Source organism: Ambystoma mexicanum, chromosome 3q, assembly GCF_040938575.1.
Source record: "Ambystoma mexicanum isolate Mex_15411 chromosome 3q, UKY_AmexF1_1, whole genome shotgun sequence".
Classification (NCBI taxonomy): Eukaryota; Metazoa; Chordata; class Amphibia; order Caudata; family Ambystomatidae; genus Ambystoma; species Ambystoma mexicanum.
In genome coordinates, this window is record NC_090926.1 from 745405551 (window position 1) to 745432223 (window position 26673).

The window sequence follows — 26673 nt, forward strand, 5'->3', positions numbered from 1 at the left end:
GGTCTAGCTGTGGTATGAAGGTGGTGGGCACGCTATGTGATGGTGGTAGTCTAGCAGTCATGGAGAGGTTGGGTATGCATCTCCAAGGCAGAGGTTGGGTAGTTGGTCGGGGGAGTTTTTTCTGGGTTGGGGTTGGTGTACTGCCATTGGAGGCTGACTTGGTAGATTATGTAGAGGCCGTAGAGCTGAGTAGTAGACTCATGATGCAAAGAAAGGGCTGGAACAGGACTAGGTTCTTGTTGCTAGCCATGCACAGGCAATGCATAGGCTAAATGCAAGAGGCTGCACGTGGGCTAAATGCGAGAGGCTGCACGTGGCAAAATGCAAGGGGCTGCGCATGGGCAAATGCAAGGGGCTGTGCATGGGCTAAATACAAAAATCAAGGTGAGCAGATGTGGTTCAAGACTAGCTAGAACATAGGGTGAATGCAGTACTCACATGATCCTGAGCTCACATGTGCCTAAGGCTAGAAGCAATGCTCAAATGTGTAATATCATTGGTAACGTGGATCAGAGTTGCCGGTAAGGCTTGAGAGAGTCAAGTTTGGGAATTAGTGTTACAGTGAAATGGATGGATTGCAGCAGTAACGGCACGATTTGGTAGACGCTGGTGATAGTACCTTAAATGTATCTGGTAGCTCACTGACAATGGGTCACGTAGACAAACAGCCAGTGGAACTGGTATGAGGAAGGGACGCCAGGGTGCACGTTATTAACCAGAATGGATAGATTGCTGGACCAAGGCTTACCTCCAGGTAGCATGTGCGAAGCGAGGGGGTTCCGCCTTCCGCTTCGTAGCGAACAGGGCCTTTGGCTGCAGCCCTTAGGCAGATGGGCCTGCATCCGCTTGCCAGTGGCACCTATTGGCGTAAGAGCCTGGTGACGAACAGGGTTGCCTAGTAACGCCTGTAAACAACAACGCTCATATAAACGGCAGAACTTTTGGTCTGCTGTGACCCGTACACTGCATGGATAGTGGCAAATTCCAGGCTTCCCAAAAATCGCTGCAAGGTGAGGGGAGTTCAGATGATGAAGCAAGTGTGGGCTACTTGCAATAGACTGCTCCGCTTGCAGGATGGCTGGTGCAGAGCTCAGTCGACGAGTTTACTAGTTGCTGGAGGTCGGGGGTAGCAGTAGGGGATCCTTCTCTCATTTCCCGATAGCTGCTGCGAGCAGATGTGCAGGGCTCCTGCCCCAATGTTGAACAGAGCCACGCAGGAGGCAGGGCCTCTGGGAAAGGTGGTGAGGATCTTCACAGACAATACCACCACAATGTTCTACTTCAGGAAGCAGGGGGGCCCTCGATCCCCAGGGCTCTCCAAATAGGCGCTGAACTTGTGGCACTGGGCCGTCGAACAAGAGATGTTCCTCATCCCCTTTTATGTGGCAGGACTCGAGAACAGCATCACTGACTCCCGCAGCAGGGAGTTGCGCTACTGCCACGAGTGGGCACTTTGGCAGGACCAGGTGGACCGCATCTTCATCAAGCGGGGAAGGCCCCAGATCGATCTGTTTGTGTCATGGGCATCGGGACAAGGACGTAGGCCTTACAGGGTCACACACACAGGGGGCCCGGATGGACACAGTCATGGCGCCTAAGGTGCCAGGCTCATAAAGAACAATAAACAAAACATTTATTTTGGTTAAGAAATACTTTTATTATGGACATGGCACTTTCATTTCAGGTGCATAGTGTATTTCATATTTAAAGCAGCCCCACGTGTATTCTTGGGTGGGGCTGCTGCCTTTGGATTGCCTGGCATGTGCTTACTCACTAGGTGTGGCAGGGTGTGGCAGGCAAGCCAAGCGGGTGTGCCCCACAATCACAGCTATGAAATCTGCTCCAATCCCTGGGGCAGACGCTTTGCGTTCTCCAGCATGGGGTCTGGCATGGATTCACATGCTCATGAATATTCCCCATCGTCAGGCCGGGAATCCTCGGTAAAGAAAAATCAGTATCAGTTTCGTTTCTAATCGGTCTTTCTCAGTAGTAACCAATCACTGGTCTCTGGGTCATACTGCCCCCAGCGAATGACTGCCCTCTCCCTAAGCCCCGCCTCCGGCAGCCATCTTCAGATTTTTACTGCACGCTCAAGTGTTGGGAGGCCTCGTGTTTAGCTCTCGAGCTTTTGCTGCGTTTTCACGCTTTTTCAAAGAGAATTTCTCATTTTTCGGTCAAATAGAGCCTCAAGCTCCACCGTCTCTACATCCGATTAACGGGTATCCGTGTCGGATTTTTTTCTACGCCCCTCAAGGGTTAAGATTTCGTCGAGTTACGCTTCTTGGGGGATTCCAGAAGTTTCTGCGGCCTACCCGAACATGGCCCAGTAGAAAGGAAGCTCGACGCCTGGAAAGCTGTTCAGGGTTTGCCCTGGATGCCAGCTACAGAATGTGTTCAAGGAGGACGAGCATTTGAAATGTCTCTACTGCCTTCATCTGGACGAAACACACGTGGAGAAGGACTGTGCGTTTTGCAGGAACATGTCGGAACGGACCTTCAGGGACAGACACCTTCGTCCCTCCAACTGGCTGGAAGGAAGGAGTCCGTCTGGTGAGAAGAAGAAGTCCGAGCGGTCTTCTAAGTCCTGTGAGGGCGCCCCGGCGACGGGGGCCCAACAGAAGGCAAAGCACTGCGAGTCCGCGGGCACCGGGAGCGCCGAACGGTCGGGCTCTTCGGCTGCCAGGCAGGGCGCGCCTTCCCCAGCACCATCAACCAGGAGCCAACGCTCTGGTTCGGGGAAGAGGAAATCCGAGAACCAGGGTAAGCATCTGGAGAGGCCCCCGGTTGATCTCGAAGGATTCGGCCGAGGGGGAGCGAGGCGGTGACCCTCCCCCCAAGGTGAAGGCCTCAAGCACGCCTAAGGCGGTGAAGGCCTTGACTCACCCGTTCAAGACCTCTATCGAGGGAGTCGCGGCCGCCCTGGCGCAGCCTGTGGAGGCTACACCAGTGGAGGTGACCTCTGGGCCCAGAGTCTCCCTGCCTCCGCGGAGGGAAGCCTCTTTCAGATCCATCGAAAAGACCCCTGTGAAGACCCTGGCAGAAAAAGAGGGGGGGGGGCGGTGGCCATTGTGGACATGGACACAGCATCCGAGGAGGAGCTGGTAGAAGTCTTAGAGGGCCTCGACGAGGGCGTCGAAGAGGCTCGTCCCCACGGGAGGGATCCCGACGAGGGTGACGAGAGTGACAGCGGCACCGGCGAGGGTCCTAGTCGCCCGTCGCACCCGTTGGTTCTAGAGCCGCAGGATAACTCTGCAGCCATTTTGTTGGCAATACAATCCTTATGTTCGGAGATAAGGACAAGGCCACGACGGGTACCGACGACGACGGGTACCAACGACGACGACGGGACGGAGCTCTCATCGCCAGCCGAGGCCGCCCCGTCCGACGAGATCGGATCTTTCCATGCAATGATCAGCAGGGCATCCAAGCCTTTTCAGCTCTGCCCCGAAGAGAAGGAAGGTTTCCTTTACCAACGGCGCAAGGCCAAGAGGAAGGCAGTCCTCGCCGTGCCTCTGCTGGATGACATCTGGGAATAGGGTCTCACCCTTCTCAAGAACCCGTCTACGACGCCTTCCAAGAGTGATAGGTACGAGAAGAAGTACCGGATCTCCAACGCGGCCCCTTTGTGCCTTAGGGCACAACCGACCCCTGACTCGGTCGTCTCAGCGGCAGCCAAGAAGAAAGCGGGGGGGCATCGGCCTCAACGTCAACTTCCCCGCCTGACGACGAAGGTAAGAAGCTGGGCGCAATGGGACGAGTTATCTCGTTGGCGGCAACCACGATTAAGGCGGCCAACGCCCTCGCGATCGTGGCCCGCTACGACGGAGTTATGGTACAAGATCGCCCCCCCTGTTGGACTTCCTACCGGATGACAAGAGGGCCGAGGCCCTGGAGATCTTGCAAGAAGGCGAAATGGCGTCGGACCACGCCATTACGGTGGCAACGGATATTGCCGACACCGGTTTCCGCCAGCTAGGCAACAGCGTTTGCCTTAGACGACGAGGTTGGCTTAAGGCGACGGATTTCCGCCAGGATGTACAAGCCATTGTGTTGGACATGCCATTCGACGGGAACAGCCTGATTGGGAAAACGGTGGATGAGTCCCTCCAAGCCATCAAGGCGGACACGGGGACAGCTAGGGCCCCGGGTGTTCTCCGGCAACGAAGGCCGTCCTTTCGGAGCACCGGAGGCAAGCAGGGTGCCTCCAAGGGATTCGGTGGTGGCTCCTCTATGTACTGCCAAGCGGCCTGCTCCTCGTCACAGGAAGCCTATAGAGGACTTGGCAAGTCGGGTGGGCCCAGCCGTCGTCGCCAGGGAGGCCAAGGCGGTAAGGCGTCCTCCAAGCAAGATTGAACCGACAGCAGTGTCGGGCCCCCACGAAGCACCCCGGTGGGAGACCGGCTGGCGAAGTTCGTCAGCGTGTGGGAGTCCATCTCCACCGACCGTTGGGTGCTGGCCGCCCTGGCCCGGGGGCACGCCCTCGAATTTCTAAGAAAGTGCCCCCGCATTCCACCCATGGTCAGGAAGGAAAATCACATCCCTCAACTGCTATTGGAGGTAAGGGCGTTGCTCAAAAAAGGTGCCATTGAGCTCGTCCCGAAGAGGCTCCGGGGCCCCGGAGTATACTCAAGGTACTTCCTAGTGAAAAAGAAGACGGGAGGATGGCGCCCCATTCTGGACCTGTGACGACTGAACAATTACATCAAGGCACAGAAGTTCCGGATGGTCAGCCTCCAGCACGTGCTGGGACGACTGGAGGAGGGCGATTTCCTGTCGTTGTTGGATTTGGAGGATGCGTACTTCCACATCCCCATTCTGAAAGGACACCGAAAGTTCCTCAGGTTCGTTGTCCAAGGACGGCACTACCAGCTCAAGGCCCTCCCGTTCGGATTGAAGTCGGCACCCAGGGTGTTCACCAAGTGCCTCGCACTGGTGGTGGTGCAGCTGCGCCTGCAGGGGATCCACGTCTACCCCCACCTGGACGACTGGCTCATCCGAGCAAGGACAAGGGAGCTCACCGTGGATCACACAGAAAAGACCGTCCAGCTGCTCACGGACCTGGGATTCTCCATCAACTTTCCCAAATCCCACCTGGTCCCATCGCAAGCCGCACTGTTTCTGGAAGCCAAGCTCGACACAGTGGCGCGTCTGGCCTCTCCGTTGGAGGAAAGGACGAAGGCCATCCTGGGCAAGGTGCAACGTCTGCTCACCACGGACGTGGCCAGGGTGAGGTCCATCAAGTCCCTCCTCAGGATGATGTCCTCCTGCATATATCTTGTGCGCCTGTGCAGGCTTCGGATGCGCCCTCTGCAGGAGTTCCTCGACTCCCGCTGGATCCAAGCGACTGGCAGCTTCGAGGACAGGATCCCGCTCGACGAGACCTTCCGACTAGCGATCCGGTGGTGAGGCACCCGCGCTCATCTGACGGCAGGCACAGACTTTCAGCCCCCATTCCACCAGATAACAGTGACGACGGATGCCTCCTGTTACGCTCACCTGGCTCCCACAGAGGCGTCGATCTGGACTGGACTGCTGTGGTCTCCACCAATGTGACGCGTAGGGCCGAGATGACGGACTGGACTGGCCCACCTAGCTTCGTTTGCTTGGCCTGTAGGAATGTTCTTCTGCAAATGGAGAAAGGGAATTAACCACCCGTGGAGTTGAGCGTAAATCCCCCCAACCCTCTGTTCTCCCCACTGATCACCTTGGATGTCCCCTCTTATAGTCTCACCTGATGATTTGAAAAGACGAGCTCTCCATCCTGCATTGATCGCAGGGGCGCGTAAATAACCAGTTGCTTCACTGGCTCGAAGGAATTGGTGAGTTTCAGAACAATATTGACTCCGATATTCCCGGCAAGACGCCGTAAGTATGTAGTTCGTAAGAGTTCAAATGCCTGACTTTCACTCTTGTCCGATTCCTTGCAGGTTGCAGCTTGACCCTACTGAAGAGTTCCTCGTGGCAACCGGTAATATTCTGGTAAGGATTTGTATTATCCAACACAGTTCGATAAAATAATGTCCATATGTAACCTGTTGCTTTCTCCCTTATTCAGGCGCTGAGAGAAAGTATGAAGTCTCTGGGAATAATGCCTCCGGCGGTAAAATCAGGTAAGTCTTTTGTGGTGAGGAGGGTTCCCCTTGTTAGTCCCTTGTTTCACCTTGCTGTCCTTTTGTTTCCCCTTAGGGGCCGGGGTTCGGCTAGGATACAGTGGAAGCTGCGCCGACCCGTGAAGAAGAATAGTACCCCCGGTGGTAAAATCAGGTAAGTCTATGGGGGGTATTCCTCTGTGTATTCCCTTGGCTCACCTTGCTGTTCGTGTCTTCTCCTTAGGTGCCGGAGTGCGGCGGGAATATGCAGGAGGATGCAGTGAAATGTGAAGATGCTGCGAAGGCCGGTGAGTTCAGCGCGGCGCTGCAGCAGGCGACGCGCATAAAATAACTTATTTCCAGCTCGAAGGCGCGATGGATCGGGAATTCAGGTAAGGATCAAAGGTATTGCTCTTGTTCTAACCTTTTCTCCTTCTTTCTCCCTTTTTCTAGGAGCTCCAAACTCGAGGCGGGCGTGGCAGAAGACTGGATGCAGACTTGCAGGCACGGTGAGCGTTACGCTGCTGGAGGCAGAATAACGCGAAGCGTGTGCTGCTCTTTGGGCGTGGTTTAAATAGCCTCCAAAGTAGTCCCAGGTAAGTATTCCTCCCCAGCCCCACCCGAGTTAAAAAAAATAGTCCCTAGGTAAAATAGTCCCTTCCAAGCCTCGTTTGGCTTGGAGCTCTTGCAGCATGGTCTGCATCAGATAAGTTTGTGGCATGGTCTGCATCAGGTAAGTTTTAATCTGAGCCTGGCCTGACTCTCCATATGAGCCTGGCGCCATAGGTGCCAGGACTGCACCCAAATAGCCCCTAGCGGTGGTTGTTGGGCTTGCTTGGGGTAACTTGATGCCTGCTTCTGGGGCTGCTGGACTTGGTCTGGGTCCCCGGGGGTAGGCATCATGACACCTCCCTGGAAGGGTGGGAAGCGCACACCGGAGAACTTCACGCGAGAGGCCTTTGGCTCCCGGAGGAGAAGACGCTCCACATCAACATCCTGGAGCTCTGTGCAGTGTTCTGGGCCCTCAGGTCTTTTCTCCCGTCCCTCAAGGACAAGGTGGTGAGAATCTTCACCGACAACACCACCACGATGTTCTACATCCGGAAGCAGTGAGGAACCAGATCCCTAGCCCTCTCCAAGGAAGCCCAGGATCTGTGGCATTGGGCCGTCACCCAAGGGATGTTTCTGGTGTCTTTTCATCTGGCAGGGATAAAGAACACCATCGGCGACTCACACAGCAGGGAGCTGCACTCGTGCCATGAGTGGGAACTACGTCAGGATCAAGTGGATTGACTCTTCCGACGATGGGGAAAATCGCAGATCGACCTGTTCGCGACGGCGACGAACTCCAAGTGCCAGAGGTTCGCCAGCAGGTTTCCCCAGCCGAGAAGCACGGGCGATGCTTTCGCGTTCCCCTGGGACGGCCTGTTCCTATATGCGTTCCCTCTGTTGCCGTTGCTGCTCCAACTCGTCAACCAGCTCAAGAGGTCCCGGTGCAGGATGATCCTAGTCGCACCGGCGTGGCTGAGGCAGAGCTGGTTCCCTGACCTTCTGGACTTGTCAGCGTCCCCACCAGTCAAGCTGCCGACGGACGCGGATCTTCTCTCCAGAGAAGGAGGCGCCATACTTCATCACGACCCGGAGTCACTGAACTTGCAGGCCTGGCTCCTGCAGCACTAGAGTTTGGAGGGTACGATATCCCGGCTGACTGCAGAGAGGTGCTTGCAAAAGCCAGGGCGTCCTCAACTCTGAAGTGCTACGGACATAAGTGGAAGAGGTTCTCTTTCTGGTGCCGTGCACAGAAGATTAACCCTCTACGGATTACGGCCTCTCAAGTGCTGCCGTAACTACTGTCGCTGGCCAAGGCTGCGATCTCCCGATACACCAGAACCAGAGGATGGGCGTCCTTGTGGTCCCATCGCCTGGTGAAGGAATTTATTAAGGGATTGTTCCTATCGTTCCCGCCGGTGAAGGCCCCTGCCCCGGCGTGGGAACTCAACGTGGTGCTGACCAGGCTCATGGGGGTGCCATTCGGGCCCCTGCATTCGGCACCGTTGAAATTCCTGTCATGGAAGACTGCGTTTATTGTGGCCATCACCGCCGCACGGCGAGTGGGAGAGATCCAGGCCCTATCCTGCAAGCCTCCATACTTGACTTTTCATGACACGAGGGTGGTGCTGAGGACACACCCCTCTTTTATGCCCAAGGTGCCGTTGGACTTCCACCTCAACGAGCCCTTGGTGTTACCTGTTTTCTTCCCGTCGCCTTTGTCGCCGGCCGAGTGGACTTTGCACTCGCTGGATGTGGCTAGAGCGCTGAAGTTCTACGTGGACCGCTAAGTTCTAAGAGTTTTCGGAAGACATCACAGCTTTTTGTGAACTTTGGACCTGTGAACCAAGGAAAGGCTCTCTCGAAGGCTTCCATTTCCAGATGGCTTTCCGGCTGCATCACGCACTGTCATCGGTTGGCAAACCGACCGTTGCCTGGCCGTCCGAGAGCCCATTCGACCAGAGCTATCGCTGCTACCACAGTGTTCTTGTCTGGTGTGCCCCTGCTGGACATCTGCAGGGCTGCTACGTGGAGGTCGACGCACACCTTCACGAGATTCTACTGCGTCGACCGGGATTCCAGGGAGGAGTCCAGGGACGGCCAAGCTATGCTGTGCAACTTGTTCGCCTAAGGTGAGCCTGGTGAGGAGGTAAGAACTGCTTAATGTTGACTTTTGATGTAATGCTTAATGTTGAGCCTCTTTTCCACCGCCCATTGGTTGTGCATGTGTGTACTGCTATGTATTCTTATATTCATGAGAATGTGAATCCATGCCAGACACCATGCTGGAGAAGGAACAAGTTACTTACCTGTAACTGTTGTTCTCCAGCATGGGTCTGGCATGGATTCACATGCGAACCCTCCCTCCTACTCCTCTACGGCTCTTTACTTGGTCATACTGCCACTTTGTGTGCTACCAAATCTGAAGATGGCTGCCGGAGGCGGGGCTTAGGGAGAGGGCACTCATTGGCTGGGGGCAATATGACCCAGAGACCAGTGATTGGTTACTACTGGGAAAGACAGATCAGAAACGAAACTGATTTTTTTCTTTACCGAGGATTCCCGGCCTGACGATGGGGAATATTCATGAGCATGTGAATCCATGCCAGACCCATGCTGGAGAACAACAGTTACAGGTAACTAACTTGTTCCTTCTGTACTTCCATGCAGCGCAACGCTCACTGCCGCCTGGGATTCAATTTACCTTGGAAATCTTGTCTCCTGCCTCCATACCTAGCACCTGGGGGGGATCCTACCCTCACCTGTGCGCGTCTTCCGGAGCGCAGACATCTTCATCTTGGCACTGCAGCTCACCTCCAAATCTTCCGGAGCGCAGGCACCTTCATCTTGGCACCGCGGCTCACCTCCAAATCATCCAGGACGCTGAACTCTTCATCTGGACACTGCAGCACGAGGCGCTTCACCCGCAACTGCAGCACCTGCAAATAAAAACGAAAGGCAAGGTTAGACACTAAACAGACATTACGTTTAAGGTTGCGCTATCACCGAACCTCGCGATTTCCCTTAAACCATCACTCACCTGTTGTCGGACATTGCGGTTTCAGTCATCTTTCTCCCGGCCACGTTCCGCGCCTCCACAGCTGCTTGGGCCGCACTTCCATCAATTGGGAAGAAAACAGAAGAGAAAACGTTATTCAGGAATTAACAGCAGCATCAAGAGCAATAACATCAAGACAGAAAACAGAAAGGGGAAAAGGCAAGAGACATTGATGGACACCACCAACCCGGAGAAGCATTGTCACAGCTGGACTGGACTATTACTTACCAGGGATCAGTGAAGGAACTAGATCCCATCAACCAGCGCCCCTGCCAGAAGTAGCAGGACTGAGAGCTCATCATCCATACTTACCAGGTGAGTCTTATGGGCAGGTACGTGCCCACAGAAATCGCACCTTGTGTAGAAGGGTTGGAGAGGTACAACAGTCACCAACCGGCGCACTCACATTTTCTCATATCCACTCAGGAGCAGTGCCACCTATTGTTGCTGCCCACAGCTTAACTGCAGAGGGAGATACCTGAAGGAGGAGATTTAATTCCTGGGAGGGCTGCAACAGTGCCCCAACGCCCCCTCAGAGACAAGGTGAGCGTAACAGTTTGCGACGGCGGCAAACTCCAAATGCCAGAGATTTGCCCGCAGGTTCCACCAGCCAAGGAGCATGGGGGGAACGCGTTCTCCTTCCCGTGGGAAGGCCTGTTTCTGTACGCATATCCCTTACCCCTATTGCCTTTTCTGCTGCGAGTCCTCCGTCAACTCAAACAGTGCCGATGCAGGATGATACTCTTCGCCTCAGTGTGGCTGAGGCAGATTTGGTACCTGGACCTTCTCAGACTATCAGCGTCGCCTCCGGTCGAGCTGTCAATGGTTGCGTTTCTGCTCACCAGAGAAGGAGTCACAATACTGCATCACAATCCAGGATCGCTGAACCTGAGGGCTTTGCTCCTGCAGCCCTAGAGTTGGGAGGATACGAGGTGTGGGTGGACTGCAGGGAGGTGCTCGCCAAGGCCAGAGCGTCATCGACTGTTAAGTGCTACGGTCACAAGTGGAAGCGTTTCGCTACGTTGTGCCGGTCGCAGAAGATCACCCCTGAGGGTCACAGCCCAGCAGATTCTTCCATACTTGTTGCCCTTGGTCAAAGCAGGGCTGGCGCACGCCTCTATCAAGGTGCATCTGGTGGCTATATCCCGATACACTAGGTCTCCAGGAAGATCTTCACTTTGGTCCCATCGTCTCGTCAAGGAGTTCCTCAAAGGACTGTTTGAATCTTTCCCACCGGTGAAGGCTCCTGCCCCGGCATGGGAACTCAACGTGGTGCTGACGAGGCTCATGGGAGCCTCCTTTGTGCCTATGTATCATGTAAGTGGAAAGTTCCTCTTGTGGAAAAGAGATTTCCTTTTGACCATCGCCTCTGCCAGGAGGATTGGTGAGATCCAGACCCTATCCTGCAAACAGCCATATCTGACTTTCCACAAATCGAGGGTGGTGCTATGGACGCACCCCTCCTCATGCTAAAGGTTCTGTCGCATTCCACCTCAACGAGCCTTTGGTGTTGCCTGTGTTTTTTCCCCGATGCCTTAGTCACTGAAAGGGCCTTGCACTAGCTGGACGTTGCTCATGCTCTGAAGTTCTACGTGGCTCGCATTAAGAGTTTTCGAAAGACGTCTAAAGTGTTTGTGAACTTTGGTCCTGTGAACAATCAGAAGGCCTTGTCCAAGGATTCCATCTCCAGAAGGCTCTCCGGCTGTATCACACACTGTCATCGGTTGGCGAACTGACCACTACCTGGCCGTCCAATAGCCCATTCCACCAGAGTGATCGCTGTGAAAACATCATTCCTGTCTGGTGTGCTCCTGCTGGACGTCTGCAGGGCTGCTATGTGGAGGTCTACGCACACCTTCAGTAGGTTCTACTGCATCAACAGGGATTGCAGAGAGGAGTCCAGGGTTGGCCAAGCAGTGCTACACGACTCGTTCGCTTGAGGTGAGTCTGTTCCATAGGTAAGAAATTGCTCCTGTTGAGCCTGGACACCTCCCGTGGTTGTGTAATGTGGTACTGCTATGTATTCTTTATTCATGAGCATGTGAATCCATGCCAGACCCCATGCTGGAGAAGGAACAAGTTACTTACCTGTAATTATTGTTCTCCAGCGTAGGTCTGTCATGGATTCACATGCGAACCCTCCCTCCTGCCACTCAGTGGCTCTTCTTTGTCATGCTGTCACTTTACATGCTTACCAAATCTGAAGATGGCTCCCAGAGGAGGTGTTAGGGAGAGGGCGGTCATTGGCTGGGGGCAGTATGACCTAGAGCACGACGATTGGTTTAGAGGAGAAATACAGTTTGCAAGTGAAAGTGAAACCGTTTTTTCTTTTACCGAATGACTGGGAATATTCATGAGCATGTGAATCCATGCCAGACCCATGCTGGAGAACAATAGTTACAGGTAGGTAAATTGTATCAGAAGCACAGACATTTTCTTCATGTCATCGTGCAGAAAAGGCACTGCCAATTCAAAGCCTTACCCTTCGGACTAAAGTCAATTCCAAGGGTATTCACCAAGTGCCTCGCTCCAGTGGCCACACATCTGAGATGCACAGGTGTGCACGTCTACCCATATCAGGATGACTCGCTCATCCGTCAGTCTCGCCAGATAGCCCTGCAACATACCAAGGACACCGTCCAATGTCTAATCTCTTTACGATTCTCAATAAACTTTCTCAAGTCCGGTCTATCGCATTCTCAGAATGCGCTATTCCTGGGCTCTCAGCTGGACTCCATCAGAAGACAGAGTAAAGGCCATGATCCACAAGATTCAACAGCTGTCCTCTCTCCAGGTGACAACGGTGCGTTTAATCAAGTCTCTTACAGGGATGATGCCTGTTAGGGAGATTTATAATTTTTATGCTTAATCCCCCAGCACAATAGGGGCACCCAACTTGGGGACTCCCGTCCTTTTTCACCATTACTAACGTGGTTGTTCTTTCTTCTACCATTCTGGGAGGTGGAGGTCAGTGTATGTGTGTGTGTGTTTTGTTGTTGGCAGGAACCCTTGGGTATCCCTGCCTAGGCTCCAGAGCTTCTAGGCAGGCAGGAAGTGGGGGAGGAGTCTTTTGTCTGCCAGAGTGCCTGAATAGCACCAGTTCACACAGGGGGTCTGGCTGTCCTGATTGGACAGCCAAGCGCCCCTTTATGTAAAATGCTGAGAGATTGCAGAGGAGTGTGTGCTGGAACTGTATGAAAGGTGAGCCTTCCAGAGTGAAAAATGCTGAAGTAAACGAAAAATAAGACTACTAGAGACGCCTGTAGACCCTTTGCAACACTGTGAAGCGTCCACTGCTGTCCTGACTCCCGTTTTCTATGCAACAGAGGAGCTCCGAAAAGGACAAATCCTTCCCTTTGGCTGGTGGGAACATCCAGTCCCAAGACTGACTTTGAATTGAGCCATCCTTCGAGGTCCTAGGAGTTTCCAGAGCTGCGGAACCCCAATACCAGGAGACCTGCTGCTCATTTAGAGTGCCTCCAAGTGGAAAGGCTGAATCCGTCCAAATCTTTGCTGAACCCGTAAGGACACTCCAGAGATCTGATCCAACTCGCCCAGACCCCCTCAACAGAGTGCGGGACTGCAGGTAGCGAAGATGATTGACAGGATGATCCGTGTCCTTTGGTGCTGCAGAAAAAGCACTAAAATCAGAGTGAACCAAGAAGTTGCTGAAAGTCGTGCCACAGGTCCTCCCTCGAGACTGCTGCTGAGAGATCCCGTCCATTGTTTTGCTTTCAGTCATCAGACCAAGGAATCTGGAGGTCTGGTCCAGAGCTGCAACATCACGGAGCATCCAGTGCAAACATTTTCTTTTAACCTAAGGTACTATAAGGAAAAAGGTATTGCTTACCTGATTCCAAGAAGTCACTCCAGAGCATTGGAGGGCCTAGGGTCACCCCCTCGTAACTCTGACTCAAGCTGCTTCTTGTGTCCCTTCATCAAGTCCTTTTACAGGTCTTCCTTGTTAGTTATCTTGCTGCTTCTATAACACAAAAGACTGGAAGAAATCCTCTGGAACTCTTCGTGTTCTGTTGCTTGTCAAGTCTTTGAGCCCTCTCAACTGCCTGTAGCTAGGGTTGCGTTGGACTTAAGACTTGCTGTGCAAAGATACCCTCTCTAGAACCTTGAACCAAGCTAATGTTACACTAACTAACCATTTTCCTCCCTTAAAGTAACTTTGCTATATGTATGTGTAGAGTAAATGTACTCCCGTATAACTGTTAGAAATTGCAGGTGCGTGTAATAACCGATAATCCGATAATTGTCTTTTTCCTTTCTAACGTTGCTACAACTGTAACTGCAAACAAACACAAAAGTGAGTGTCCTTTGAAGTGTATTCTCAAGTATTCTGAAGTGTTCTAGTGTAAACGTCTAAAGTATTTAAAGTGATTCTAGTGTGTATATAATATAATTTTATATAAATTATGAGTGTAAGAGTTTCTTTAGTGTGCATTTCTAAGGTTCAGTGTACTTAGCTACAGCTCACATCTTCTTCTTAAGATAGGCCAGACTGTTCTGCCACTCTACCAAGATTCTGAGTTAGTACAGACTGATACAAAGAGTGGGATAGCTTACTAAAGTCTTACTGCCAGTAGGTCTTTAGGAAAATTCCCCTAACAATTCCCACCTGCATCTCACTGGTCCCTCCCTGTAGGCCACTCCATGAGTTCCTGGATACCAGGTGGAAGCAAGTGTCCGGCTATTGTAACGACAGGACCACACTCAATCCGCAGTTTCGACGATCGCTACATTGGTGGAAACCTCTTCAACACCTAGCACAGGGTGCCCCCTTTTCACCCTCTGGCTGAACAAGCCACCAGGACAACCAACGCCTCCCTAGTGTTGGTGGGGTGCGCACAAAGGAAATGTCCACGGCACAGGTCTCTGGCTACTGGAGGACAAGTTACTCCACATCCTCTCCAGGGAGGCTCAATCGTTGTGGCACTGAGCTATAGCTCAGTGGATGTTCCTCATTCCGCTTCACCTGGCCGGGAAGTGGATCCCCTCAGCAATGAGCTGCCGGGCAGGCCTAGGGCACATTCCACCAGAGGCGTGGCTGTGACGACAGTGTTCCTGTCTGGTGTTTCCCTGCTGGACATCTGCAGGGTTGCTGCGTGGGCATCTACCCACACCACTACAAAATTATCCTGCCTCGACAGAGTTTCCCGGGAGGAGTCTTGTGCTGGTCAGGTGGTGCTATGCAACATTTTTGCTTGAGGTGAGTGTTCCAGACAGGAGTTGACATTGCTTCTGTTGCGCTGTCCGCCTCCCATGGTTGTATTGTTTGTACTGCTGCATAATCCTATTCATAAGCAAGTCACTCCTTATACGATCCAATGCTGGAGAATGAACAAGGTAACTGTAACGCCTGTTCTTCAGCATTTGTATCTTACATGGATTCACATACGACCCTCCCTCCTACTATACAGCAATGGGCTGTATAAGTGACAAGCAGTTTCTTAAGCTTTAAAGCAAAACTGCTTTAACATTACGGAGGATTCCCAGCCTGACTATCAGGAATATTCATAAGCATGTGAAATCATGTACGATACCAGTGCTGAAGTATAGGATTTGCAGGTAAGCAATGTGTTCCTTAAGTTGTTAATATAGTTTTGCTTTGTCTAGCTTTTGATATAAAATGGATATATTTAGATATTATTTTTATTTTATAGCAACAGAGGGGATTGTGGGGACCTTCCAAGGGTTCTGAAATATTTGTATAGGTTATCATTCTGTCACTGTTAGCATCATACAAGGTGGGGAATTTACACTTTTTCTTTATTAAAAATATTGAAGTAATTATTTGTTGTTAAAACCCACCAATAAAAATATAATTTCAAAAAGTGCAGGTTATATTTGTATTAGTGCTGCCTGGTTTACATTTGTATTGTTTAATACAGATAAAAAGTTATATAAATTGATTTCCTATCTGTTGATAAGATTTGTAAAATTCTGAGGAAGGGTACACGGGGACAGGTGTGCGCACTAGTGCAGCATCCCCTGATCACAATTCTGACAAAACACAAAGGAGTGACTTTGCGCCCAGCATCATAAACAGCCCAGATTGATTTTGAAAATCCTCCATGCTTCAAAAGATCTGTTGCCATGGTATGACCTGCAGCAGAATGGACACTGCTGCCAGACCTGGTCTGGCAGGGAAGGTGATAGCCACTCTACGCTGCTGCATGACCCTTGCTGCCGTCAGTCAGCAAAAAATAGATCAGTGTTGAGCCCACTTTTTTAGTTAATCTGATGTTAAGTTGCTGACCATGTTGAAGTTGTTTTTTTTCTGAACACTTACATGCTGAAAAATGCTAATTGTGGTTATGTTTAAAAATACACATAGAACAATTAACAGAATTATGTGAAAAAAATATATACTGTAAAATTAGCTATCTTAATTATTGTAAATTGTGCGCATGAGTTTTCTTTTACAAAATGTTTTTAGATGAAAGACACGTTTTTTGGCATCTATCCTAATAATTGTTTTTTAAAAATATTCCTAGTGAAACATGTCTACATTTGTGACATTTCCATACAAATACAGTACATGAGCATTTGGATAATCACAAGAAGCATTGCACATTTTAACAATCCATGGTATTCAGTATCTGTTTAATGGATTACCCTAAGAGCAAGACCAGACATTGATGGGGAAACAATCTTGGTATAACCCTTCAGACCCATACCAATGCCATATCTGATAATGCCTGTTTTGTTCTCATCTAAACTGTATAATGAATGCTCAAATGGCAACTGTCTACTTTTCCTATTCCAGTATGCCTACTGCTAGTATACAAAAATCAGTAATTTGGAAAATAGATCACTTTCTTTCCTGGCCTCCCACACCCAACCTCCTTCAGCCTCCACCCGCTCCCAGCACTTGCTTTGGCACCCACTGGCCTGTGCCACCACATGCCTGCACTTATTTATTGGCAGTTGACCACTCACCAAGGTACTTAATAGCTACCTACTCTCTAGCACTTCCCTCTGTGGTACTCCTAGCATTTAACCACCCTCCCCCCCACTCCTTCATCCCTTCTCGCTTTCTGCACTTGCTGGATACTCACAAGGCCTAGTATGACCGCATCTATCTTTCATTGTTATATTTGCATTTAATTCCCATGTTGCCTCACTGTTGTCCTGTGGGCGCTTTGAAACACAACTTACTTGATGTATAAGCGCCTGACAAATGCACAATAAATCAATAAAAGATTGCCCTGTCCAAAAGCAAAAATGTATTTTTCAAATGGCAACTGAAGTGTTACTTGGTGGGACTCTGTGACTTCCATTTACATTCAAAACCACTAGAGTTTTAGAGTTCTGAAATCCTCCTACTAATTGAAGGGGAGCAGGGGAGTACACTCTAAACATTTAAATATATATAATATCTGCACAAAAGGAGTTGCCAGTAGGAAAATCATGCCATGGCACCTGGCAAGCTGCAAACCATGCCTGGGAAGTGAGAGCTGAGGTGGGTGGATCAGGAGAGGAGGCATGGTGAAGAAGAGAAGGACAAACAGTAGTTTGATAGGAGAGTGTTCAACAGTGTGGGTGGGAATATGCTCTGCACAGGACTGCCGAATGGGAATTCTGGAGGAGGCAGCCTGGCGCACAAGTTCTAGAACGGTGAGTGGAGGGAACAGGAGAGTGCATTGTCATTGATGGGTGGGTATCCGGGTGTTGGGGAAAATGAGTTGCAGTGTGCAAAATGGTGGAAGACACAAATTGGGGAGACAGGGGAAAACATGGTGATGAATAGGATGAAGTGTGGGTGGACAGAAGAGTAAATACTAGAGTGGTGATTTTACGTTTGTGGTAGCACTGTGAGGAAACTCTTAATCTGTTGTCCTGAATAAGGTAAAGGTACTGTAACTTGGGTTAATATCCTAACTCCCAAATTGTTTTTCTCTGTATTCCAGGGTAATGATGTCCTGGATGAGGAACACAGGGAACCTGTCCAGGAAGATGGTAACACACAAACCGTTTCTTTTTCTACTTTCGTTTTGCAAGGTGTTGCTAAACTACTGCCCTTGATCTTTTCAAAGATGGGTGGGGGGGGGGGACATGCAATGAGGAGAAAACCGGATATGAGAAAGGGGACCAGAGGACCTATACATTGCAAGAATTCAGAACCCTTAGGGTTGGGAAAACAGCAGGGGCAGGACGGACAAATTAACTAACTGTATGGGGATATGATATTTTGGAGTGAATCAATTATTAAAAGAATGTCCAGCAAAGGTCTGCAGTATCAACAACGTATGCCTGGAAATAAAGTGCTGCCTTTAAATCTTAGTTTTATGGGATCTGCCCTCCAGCAGTATTTAACTGCCTTGTGACCTCTAATTGTACTACTTTGATTCCATATATGCATTGAGTGATTCAGATCAATCACGGAGAACTTTGAATACGATCTAGTTGCTTCCATTACCTGCTATATTTGTATGTTTTTGTTTTACTTGTGGGGTGTTATTTCGGTCAGAACATCTAAAGGAAAATATAACAGTAAAATAGAATGGTGAACCTGAGAAAATCATTCCTTTCCTGTCTCACCTGCACTTGTTTTAACAACGCCCACTTTCTCTGATAGTTCTGTTGAGCGGCACAAATCCTGACATTTTAAACAACTCGGTACGTATATTCTTGCTTCCTGTACTGGAATGACATTTTGCATATTGGTAAGGGTGTAGAAGGAGGAGACTAACCAGGGGGTGTCCTAGTGGTGGGCAAAGACCTTTATTTCTGACCAAAAACCTATACCTGTTTCTATGTGTGGGTTTCCTTGCCTCAGACTGAAATCTAAAGGATCGGTCCGAATGTTTGTCATAAATAAACTGTACCGTCCTATGTCAAAACCCTACTTCTATCCCTTACACTAGAACTAAAATATACAAACTTCGTCAAAAGGGTCCTTCACCAGGAGAATGACACACTTGACCTTTTCAGTTAAAAATGTTCCTTTGTCAGCGATTTAAGCCAAGGGCAATGACTCCCTTCCAGTGGCATAAAAGTTCAGCAAGTCTTCAAGCCTACAACCAACCTTATTTGACAAGAGAATGCCTCCCTTCTCCTGGTCGCAATTGCCAAAATAGTTTACCAACAAGCCAATAGGAATGACTCCCTTCCCCTGGCTTCTCATAACTGCACCCCTCCTAAGTATTGGAAACTCTTTACCAGGAGAATTACTCCCTTTCTTCTTCTGGTATCCGTTAGTCCTCTTAAATGTTTTCTCAACTTCGACCAAGGGGAATGGCTCTCGTGCCCTGGTTTCGGACACATAGCTCATGTACAGTTTGCATCACCAACTTCCCTTGGTTTACTTGGCTTTTCTCTCAATATATTCACAAAATCCATCTCTGGGAATAAGTGGTCTTACTCTTGCCACCAATGTAAGGAAGACGTCTTCAAATGTTCTTTTCACGTTGGTTAGAGTCCCAGATGCTTTTCTTTGTGTTAGTGGGCTTTTCTCTGCCACTGTCATACAGGTGACTCCCTCTGGTATTGCTTGCAATACTGTTGGGGTCCCAGAACATTCACTGTATACTTGGTTCACCTGTCAAACACCATCGTGAGGGAGATGACTCATGATGCGATCATTCTTTAATCACCTACCGGTTCGCGCATTCCCATTACCTTTGTTTTTTACAGGATGCTCCTCCAGTTCTTGCTGGCATCTCGTTTCCGTGATCTTCGTTCTGTGGTCCCTTTTCGTGTGTTCCACTTCTCGTGTTCCACGAGGGTCTCTTCCGTTTCCTTTGCTGACAATGTAGGCATAGTTATCAGACTGCCTGGACCACCTCCCAGAGGTCACGCCACCGGGCTCAAGCCACATAGTGAAGGAGTTATAGCTATATAACACTGTGTCTTAATGTTAGATGTGTAGCACACTGAGGTTTTAATGTTGGAGATGCAGATTACTGATGTGTTGAAATGTTAGGGCTTTATAATGCAGTAAGTGGCATGTGAGAATGGTAGAGCTGAATTTTGAAGCTGGCAAATGTGATGTCAAATGCTGTCATGGATCTCTGCATATTGGAGCTTAAGAACCCTGCAACCATGCTGAAGAACACTAAAGTGTCTGAATGTTAGAAGTATTTTAGGTGTCATGGCTCGCCAGAGCCTATTCTGGCACAGCGCATGGCTTGCCGGGACGTGTTTGCCCCATTCCACAGCCTGCTATTTCCAATACACTCCAGCAGCGATGCCGTTCCACGGCCATATCGTGCCTTCCAAGGATTCCTTCAATGCGCATTAATAGCGTAAGGCCTTGCTCCTTGTTGCTCTTCACTGTTTTCTCCTTGCCTTATTTCTTGCTCTGCTGAGTTCTGGATCTTCATCAATACTGAAGTATATAATTTGTTTTATGAAGTTGGCAGAGGAGATCAACTGGCCAGATGAAGCCCGTTTTGCATAATTCCGACGGGGTCTTTGTTAGGACAGTTTTTCCAAAGCCCAACTAAGGGCTCAGTAAAACCATTCAACTGAGTCAGTACAAGACTCCACTCTTAGTATAAGGCTGAACCACCTGAATATTTGGTAGCATACACAGAGCAGCCCGACTTATTTTAGGAGGGAGAGAGGGCTGTAGGAAAGTACAAATAACTTGTAGTATACCAAGGATTCAATAGTAACACTGACAACCATAAGTATTATGAAAAAAAAAGAAATGTATTCTAAATACAAGTAGACCAAGTTAAGTCGCGTGATAAGTACTGGTCATAGTCATAAACACATAAAAACGCAACAAAGTGCTTTAAAGTTCACAGACCAATCCATAAACCTTCTTCAGAATACCCTACCGTAATTCTAGGGAAGTCAGACCTTTAGGATATGCCACACCTATTGATGGGGAGTAAAAACCATCAGTTACTTTTAGATTACAGTAAGTCAAGGGTAGTAGAGACTGTTAGTTGTGCAGTGACACTCAGCAAAGAAATTGCATAGTAAACCAACCTGCAAGTATACTTTTCTGAATAGTGGAACACTCATTCAAGGAAGAGTAAAAACCTTTAACTATTATTGAGGATAACACACAGCTATACTAGGTGAGTAAGACCCTTTGGTGTAATATACAATTACAGTTACTTTTCAGCTCAGTTGAACACAGATAAAGGTAAGCAATAACATTCTAACTTATTTTAGGATGGCCCGAGTCAGACCAAGGTAAGTAAAACCCATATACTTTTTAAAGGAATCTATCAGCAACTTAAAGGTAGATATAATCCTAAAACTGTTTTCGAATCTGTATAAGACCGACCAGAGAAGTAAACCCCAATGTTACACTTTAAGAATGACTCAGTTATTCCAGGTAGGTAAAACCCAAGGCAGGCTGTTTAGACAGGCTATACAGCAGGCCAGGGGAAGCAGGACCCAGTTGGTGAACTTGCACACTAGTATTCTGGAAGAAACAGTTAAGTGAAGCCAACAGCATTACTTTAGGAAAGAGGCCCAACCCTTTCACAGGTAAGTAAAATAACCTTATATATACTTTTCAGAATATCACAACCCACATTCAAGTTACGTAAGAACTTTTGTAGCTGCTCACTCTCGAAGTTAGTTACCAACTAACTCTTTCATGGGTTAGTACTTTTCAAACCCTTGTTATATTTTTCAAGATGGAATCCTTTACTTATCCAGTCATTCCCTAGTTTATTGCATGAGTTCACTCGGAGGCAGAGGAGGGACCCTAGTGGTCTAGGGTCCAGCTGTAGGCAGGGTGAGATAGGGTTCTGTTGCAGGCAAAAGTCAAAGCTCCTGTAGTACACTGTTCTAACAAGTAAGTAGTACACTTTAAAGTTAGTTAGGGTCCAGGGACTTCTGGGAAGACACCCTGGGAGGATTGCAGCAGTGGGCCTGGGTGGCCTGGATGAGAGGATTCTCATTCTCAATACCCCAGCCAACAGAGTACCTGAGTACGGACTAAGAGTTGCAGCAGGAAGACTTCAGGATCTGCAGCCAACAACCCGGTCGATGGATTCCTTTGTCATCAAGACAGAAGATGGGATTTTAGAAGGGATTTTGCAGCAGGGATCAACCGAGAAGCCCACATGCAAGAGTTTCTTTGTGGCTGTCTGCGTCAGGATCTCAGTAACTGAAAAGTCGTCCAAAACAACCTACCCTGACCCTCACACTTGTAACCAAAAAACAAAAGGTGCAAGGAAATGTCTTTGACTTGATAGGAAAAATGTGCGAAAACCAGACATGTAAAATGTCTCTAGCGAAAATCTTCTCCAACGTAAAAACCCTTGGATCGAGAGGATGGTCTCCTTGCCCGGGATTCTTAAGCAGAATGGCAAAATACTTTTCAGCTAACATTTCCTTGGTGTCATCAGTGTACTCAAAAACTTCTTGTTCAACCAAAAGGTTCTGTTCAAGCAAAAAGAGTTCTGTAACAATCTTTCTGTACTGCAGATTACCTGTTATGCTCCCCAGCCAGGAATATCTGCAGAGTTTCCAACCGCCTGGTATACTCAAGGCCTCTCTTCAGGTCCCATAGACCACCTGGTGTACTCACCTGCCAGAAATCTTTGGACAATTTCCACTTCTCCGTATACTCACCAGACAGGACCTCTTATGTGTTTCACAGTTATTCGATATACCACAATAGCATATAGCATGTGCTGCTTGGTATATCTATTAGTGGTAATATTTTTACTCAAATGTACTTGCTCAAACGTCTCCTCCACATGGATTTCCTTGGGATTTACCTTTATAGTTTGACTTGTCTGCATTCAAACATTCTTTGAGGGGATTGGGTCCTCTGACGTATTCCATATCAATGACAGTAATCACCACAGCTGTGCTGCTTCGAAAAATGTCTGCGTCCTGCGTCAATGACGTCGATACGCCGCCCTCGAGGACCTCCTCCGACGGCCGACATCACTGGATGTTATAAGTAGGACGCACGAAGCCCGTAGCCTCAGTTCTGTTTTTTCTGCAAACGTGTTCGCTTCGGTGATCTCAGCACGCCTCGACTCTTTGGAGTTTGTTCTTCATCGGTTCTTCGAACATGTTCGTTTGTGAAGTCATCCTTTGTGATGTCTACCGCTTCTTCCACCCCGCGTCTGGGCTTCAAGAAGTGCGGGGACTACGGGTCCAAGATGTCGGTGACAGACTCGCACGAAGCCTGCCTCTGGTGCCTTGGGGAGGCCCATGACACAGATGATTGTGTCGACTGCCAGTCGCTTACGTCCAAAGCCTTGCGGGAGCACAAGAAGAAACTGTCGGTCGGTAAGGTGTCCAAGCCCCGGAAGTCGAGGTCCGCGGGGCTTTTGACGGACGATTCGAGGGGCGACTCTCCGCATCGTCTTCAGAAGTCCAGTGGGTCTCGGTCCCGGAGTGGGTCCCGCCACTCCTCTGCCTCTTCGAGGCACTCCCGGAAGCGCCGTCATCGGTCGCCTTCCCTGTCCTCATCCGAGGACTCCGCCTGTCGGCGGGTCGCTTATCCCACCAAGCATGCGACGCCGGAGGAATGAGCTTCCTTCGGTAAGAAATTGCTCGCGATTCTCGAATCGCAGGGCACTGGTCCATCCGCACCTCCGAGTGGGGTCGGTCATGATCGGTCGAGAGACACAGCTCGTACGCCTTCGGGCTCGGGTGGTCGGCACGATTCGCGGGAAAGGTCCCGCTCGGACAAGGGGAATCGTTCTCGTCATGCCTGTTCCAGGTCCCGGTCCTCGACGCGCTTGAGACCGTGTGAGCCTGTGATGTCTTCGAGGAAGACGTCGACGCCTGTGGTGCTGAGGTCGTCGAGGGACTCTCTCGAGGCTCCGCCTCCGAAGAAGTCGTCGACGCCGTCGGCGCCCAGGATGTTGAGGAACACGCTTGGGGCTCCGCCCTCGAGGCCTGTGTCGACGCCGTTGATGCTGTCAGCGCCGCGTTCGGCGTCGACGCAGATTCACCCGACGCCCTCGACGCCTTTCGAGGCGGTTCCGAAGGGGGTACCTCGGGGCACGGTGGAACCCCCTAGAAAGGCTCTGGCCAAGGTCAAGCATGGCTTTGTTCCCCATTCTGTGCCCACTTTCTGCCATCTTGAGTACATTTTGGAGGTGGATGAGGGCTCTGATGATGGCATGCTTCCTGATACGGTGCCAGATGAGATTCTCTCGGGCCATAGCCAGATTGAGGACCTGCGTCAGTCCCTGCACGACACCAGTGGTCTGGACTCCTCCAGAGGTGGAGTTTTGTAGGCCTGGCACCCATGCCGACTCCTCGTACCGGCGCCTTATGTCTAGGGTCGCCGAGTACTTGGGGTGGTCTGCTCTCCCAGGGGTTTTCCTTCAGGATGACCTCACGGATATCCTCGACCAAGGTCCACCAACTGACCCGGTACTGCCGTTCCATATGGCTCTACAGAGGAGGGTGGCGGCGGCTTGGACTGCTCCGGAGAGTCTCCTGGCAGTGGGCAAGTCTTTGCCGCGAAATACCGCCCAGCCAGTAGCGACCCCTGCTACTTGACCAAGCACCCCACTCCGGAGAGTTTGGTGGTGCAGGCGGCTACGGCCCCAGCAAAGCAGGCGTTGTATCCTACCATCCCTCCTGATGGGGACGACAAGTGTTTTGATGGTTGGGCAAAGAAAGTGTTTTCTTCAGGGGGTATGGCTCTTCAGGCGGCCAACTCTGTATGTGCCTTGTCACGTTATACGCACACTCTATGGAACTGTGTTTCCTTAGCCGCTGAACATATTCCCGAAGGGGACGAACTGGATGGTTTTCTTGCTATGGTCCAGGATGGCAAGGATGCCATGTGTGAGGCCGTTCAGTCGGGTTTGGACATGGCAGATTGCGTCAGCCGGTCCATGGCGGCGAGCACTGTAATACGCAGGTTTGCGTGGTTGCGGAAGTTGGGGTTTGCCCCTGGTGTGCAGGCCTGGCTCCTCAACATGCCCTTTGACGGTGAACATCTTTTTGGCAGCAAGGCTCACGTGAGCCTTGAGAGGTTGCAGACCTCCAAAGCTGCAGCAAAGTCGTTGGGCGCTGCAGTTCGCCAACCTCCACCTTTTCGTCCTGGGGGACAGCAATGGAGGGGAGGTTCCTTTCATTATTACTCTTCCTTTGGTAAAGCGAGAGGAGCTGCCAGTCAAAGGGGCCACCATAGGAGTGCCAGAGGTGGGAAACAAGGTACTCGAGGTGCCAAGGCCGCTCAGGCAGTTGCCTCTTTGCCCTCAGGCAACGCCACAGCTGCTTCAGCTCAGTCATGAGGCCATGTCCCATGGTTCGCCGGTTGGGGGAAGGCTGGCGCAGCATCTTGTAGAGTGGCGTGCCATTACTTCAGATGTGTGGGTTCTGGAGATCATAGCCCACGGCTACGGTCTTCCTTTCCGGCAGAGTCCTCATGACAATCCACCAGGGAATCTCTCTTTGAAGAGTCCGGATCCGCTCCTTGTGCAGGAAATTGAATCCCTGCTGGAGAAAGGTGCCATAGAACTGGTGCCTGTAGCGGAGAGGAACAATGGATGGCATTCCCCTTATTTTTTGATTTCGAAGAAAGACTGGGATTGAGACCCATCATGGACTTGCGCGGTTTGAACAAACTCCTCAGGAAGGACAAGTTCAAGATGGTTACCAAAGCACAAGAAGTACTTGAGGTTCGCGGTTGGCGACTCGCACTTTCAATTTCGGGTCCTGCCGTTCGGATTGCCCTCCGCCCCGAGGGTCTTCACCAAGCTCATGGTAGTGGTTGCAGCGCATCTCAGGAAAGGGGGGATTCACGTCTACCCCTACCTGGACGATTGGTTCATCAGGGCGCGCTCTCCCGAGCAAGTCGTGGATCATCTGTCCGTCAACTGCCACTCCCTCCAAGCTGGCCTTCTCCCTCAACTTAAAGAAGTCCCATTTGACACCAACTCGGAGGCTCCAGTACATCGGAGCAGTGCTCGACACGTCCCTGGGGCAGTGTTTTCCTCCCCAGGTGAGGGCTCATCACATTCAGCAGATGGTGCACAAGTTTCAGCTTGCCCTGAGTCTCCCAGCGTTAGAGTTCTTGAGATTGCTCGGCCTCATGGCATCCTGCATTCTTCTGGTGCCAGAGGCCAGGTTGCTGAGGAGATCTTTGCAATGGGCACTGAAGCTCCAGTGGTCTCAGTCCTCCGGCAGGATATCGGACCCTGTTCAGGTGCTGTCCTCAGTCGCCCAGGACCTTCTTTGGTGGGCCGTCGAAGGCAATCTGATCAAGGGGGCTCCTTTTTGGCTACCCTGTCTGGAGGTGACGATCGTGATGGACGCATCCCTCACGGGATGGGGAGCTCATGCCAACGAGTTGACAGTCAGCGGTCGTTGGTCTCCGTCGGAGTTCAGACTCCATATCAATCTGTTGGAGCTGAGGGCCGTCAGGCTTGCCCTGAAGGCTTTTCTGCCGACTGTGCAAGGAAAGAATGTCCTTATCCTGACGGACAACACAGTGGCCATGCACTACCTCAACAAAAAGGGGGGGGGGGCAGGGTCACTTCCTCTGTGCAGGGCGGCGATGCAGCTCTGGTTCTGGGCAATCCAGCAGGAAGTTTCGATCTAGGCAGTTCATCTGGCCGGAGACGAAAACGAGATGGCTGACGCTCTGAGCAGGCAGAGCGTGATCTCTCGCGAGTGGGAGCTGGCTCAGGAGATTCTCCTGGAGATCTTCGCCATTTGGGGGACCCCTCAAGTGGATCTCTTTGCCTCCAGTGTCAACCGGAAGTGCGAAAGGTTCTTCTCGCCGGAATTTCCTCCAAGAGGAGCCTTAGGAGACGTTTTCGTGATGGAGTGGTCATTCCCACTGCTGTACGCGTTTCTTCCAGTCCCCGTCATCCCGCAAGTGCTGCAGAGGTTACGAAGGTTCGGTTCCCGGATGATCCTCATTGCTCCGGCATGGGCCCGGAGGACGTGGTACCCGGACCTTCTCGACTTGTCCATCTGCCCTCCATGTCGTCTTCCCTACCGAGACGATCTGCTCTCACGGGAGGAGGGGGTCAGGTTCTCCATCCAGAGGTCAGATCCCTCAAC

General features: G+C 50.6%; 1 protein-coding gene across 7 annotated transcripts in view; it reads left to right on the forward strand.

The window, feature by feature from the left end:
• RNF157 (ring finger protein 157) overlaps positions 1–26673 on the forward strand; it is a 1722220-nt gene that overhangs the window by 1297888 nt on the left and 397659 nt on the right. For all 7 annotated transcript variants that reach the window (XR_011305109.1, XM_069654703.1, XM_069654704.1 and 4 more), the window contains one exon: positions 17619–17667. Coding sequence is in view for 6 of the 7 variants with exons in the window: in XM_069654703.1 (XP_069510804.1) it covers positions 17619–17667 (49 nt within the window). In the remaining variant the exon portion in view is untranslated. Of the gene's footprint in view, positions 1–17618; positions 17668–26673 lie in introns of those variants that run through there.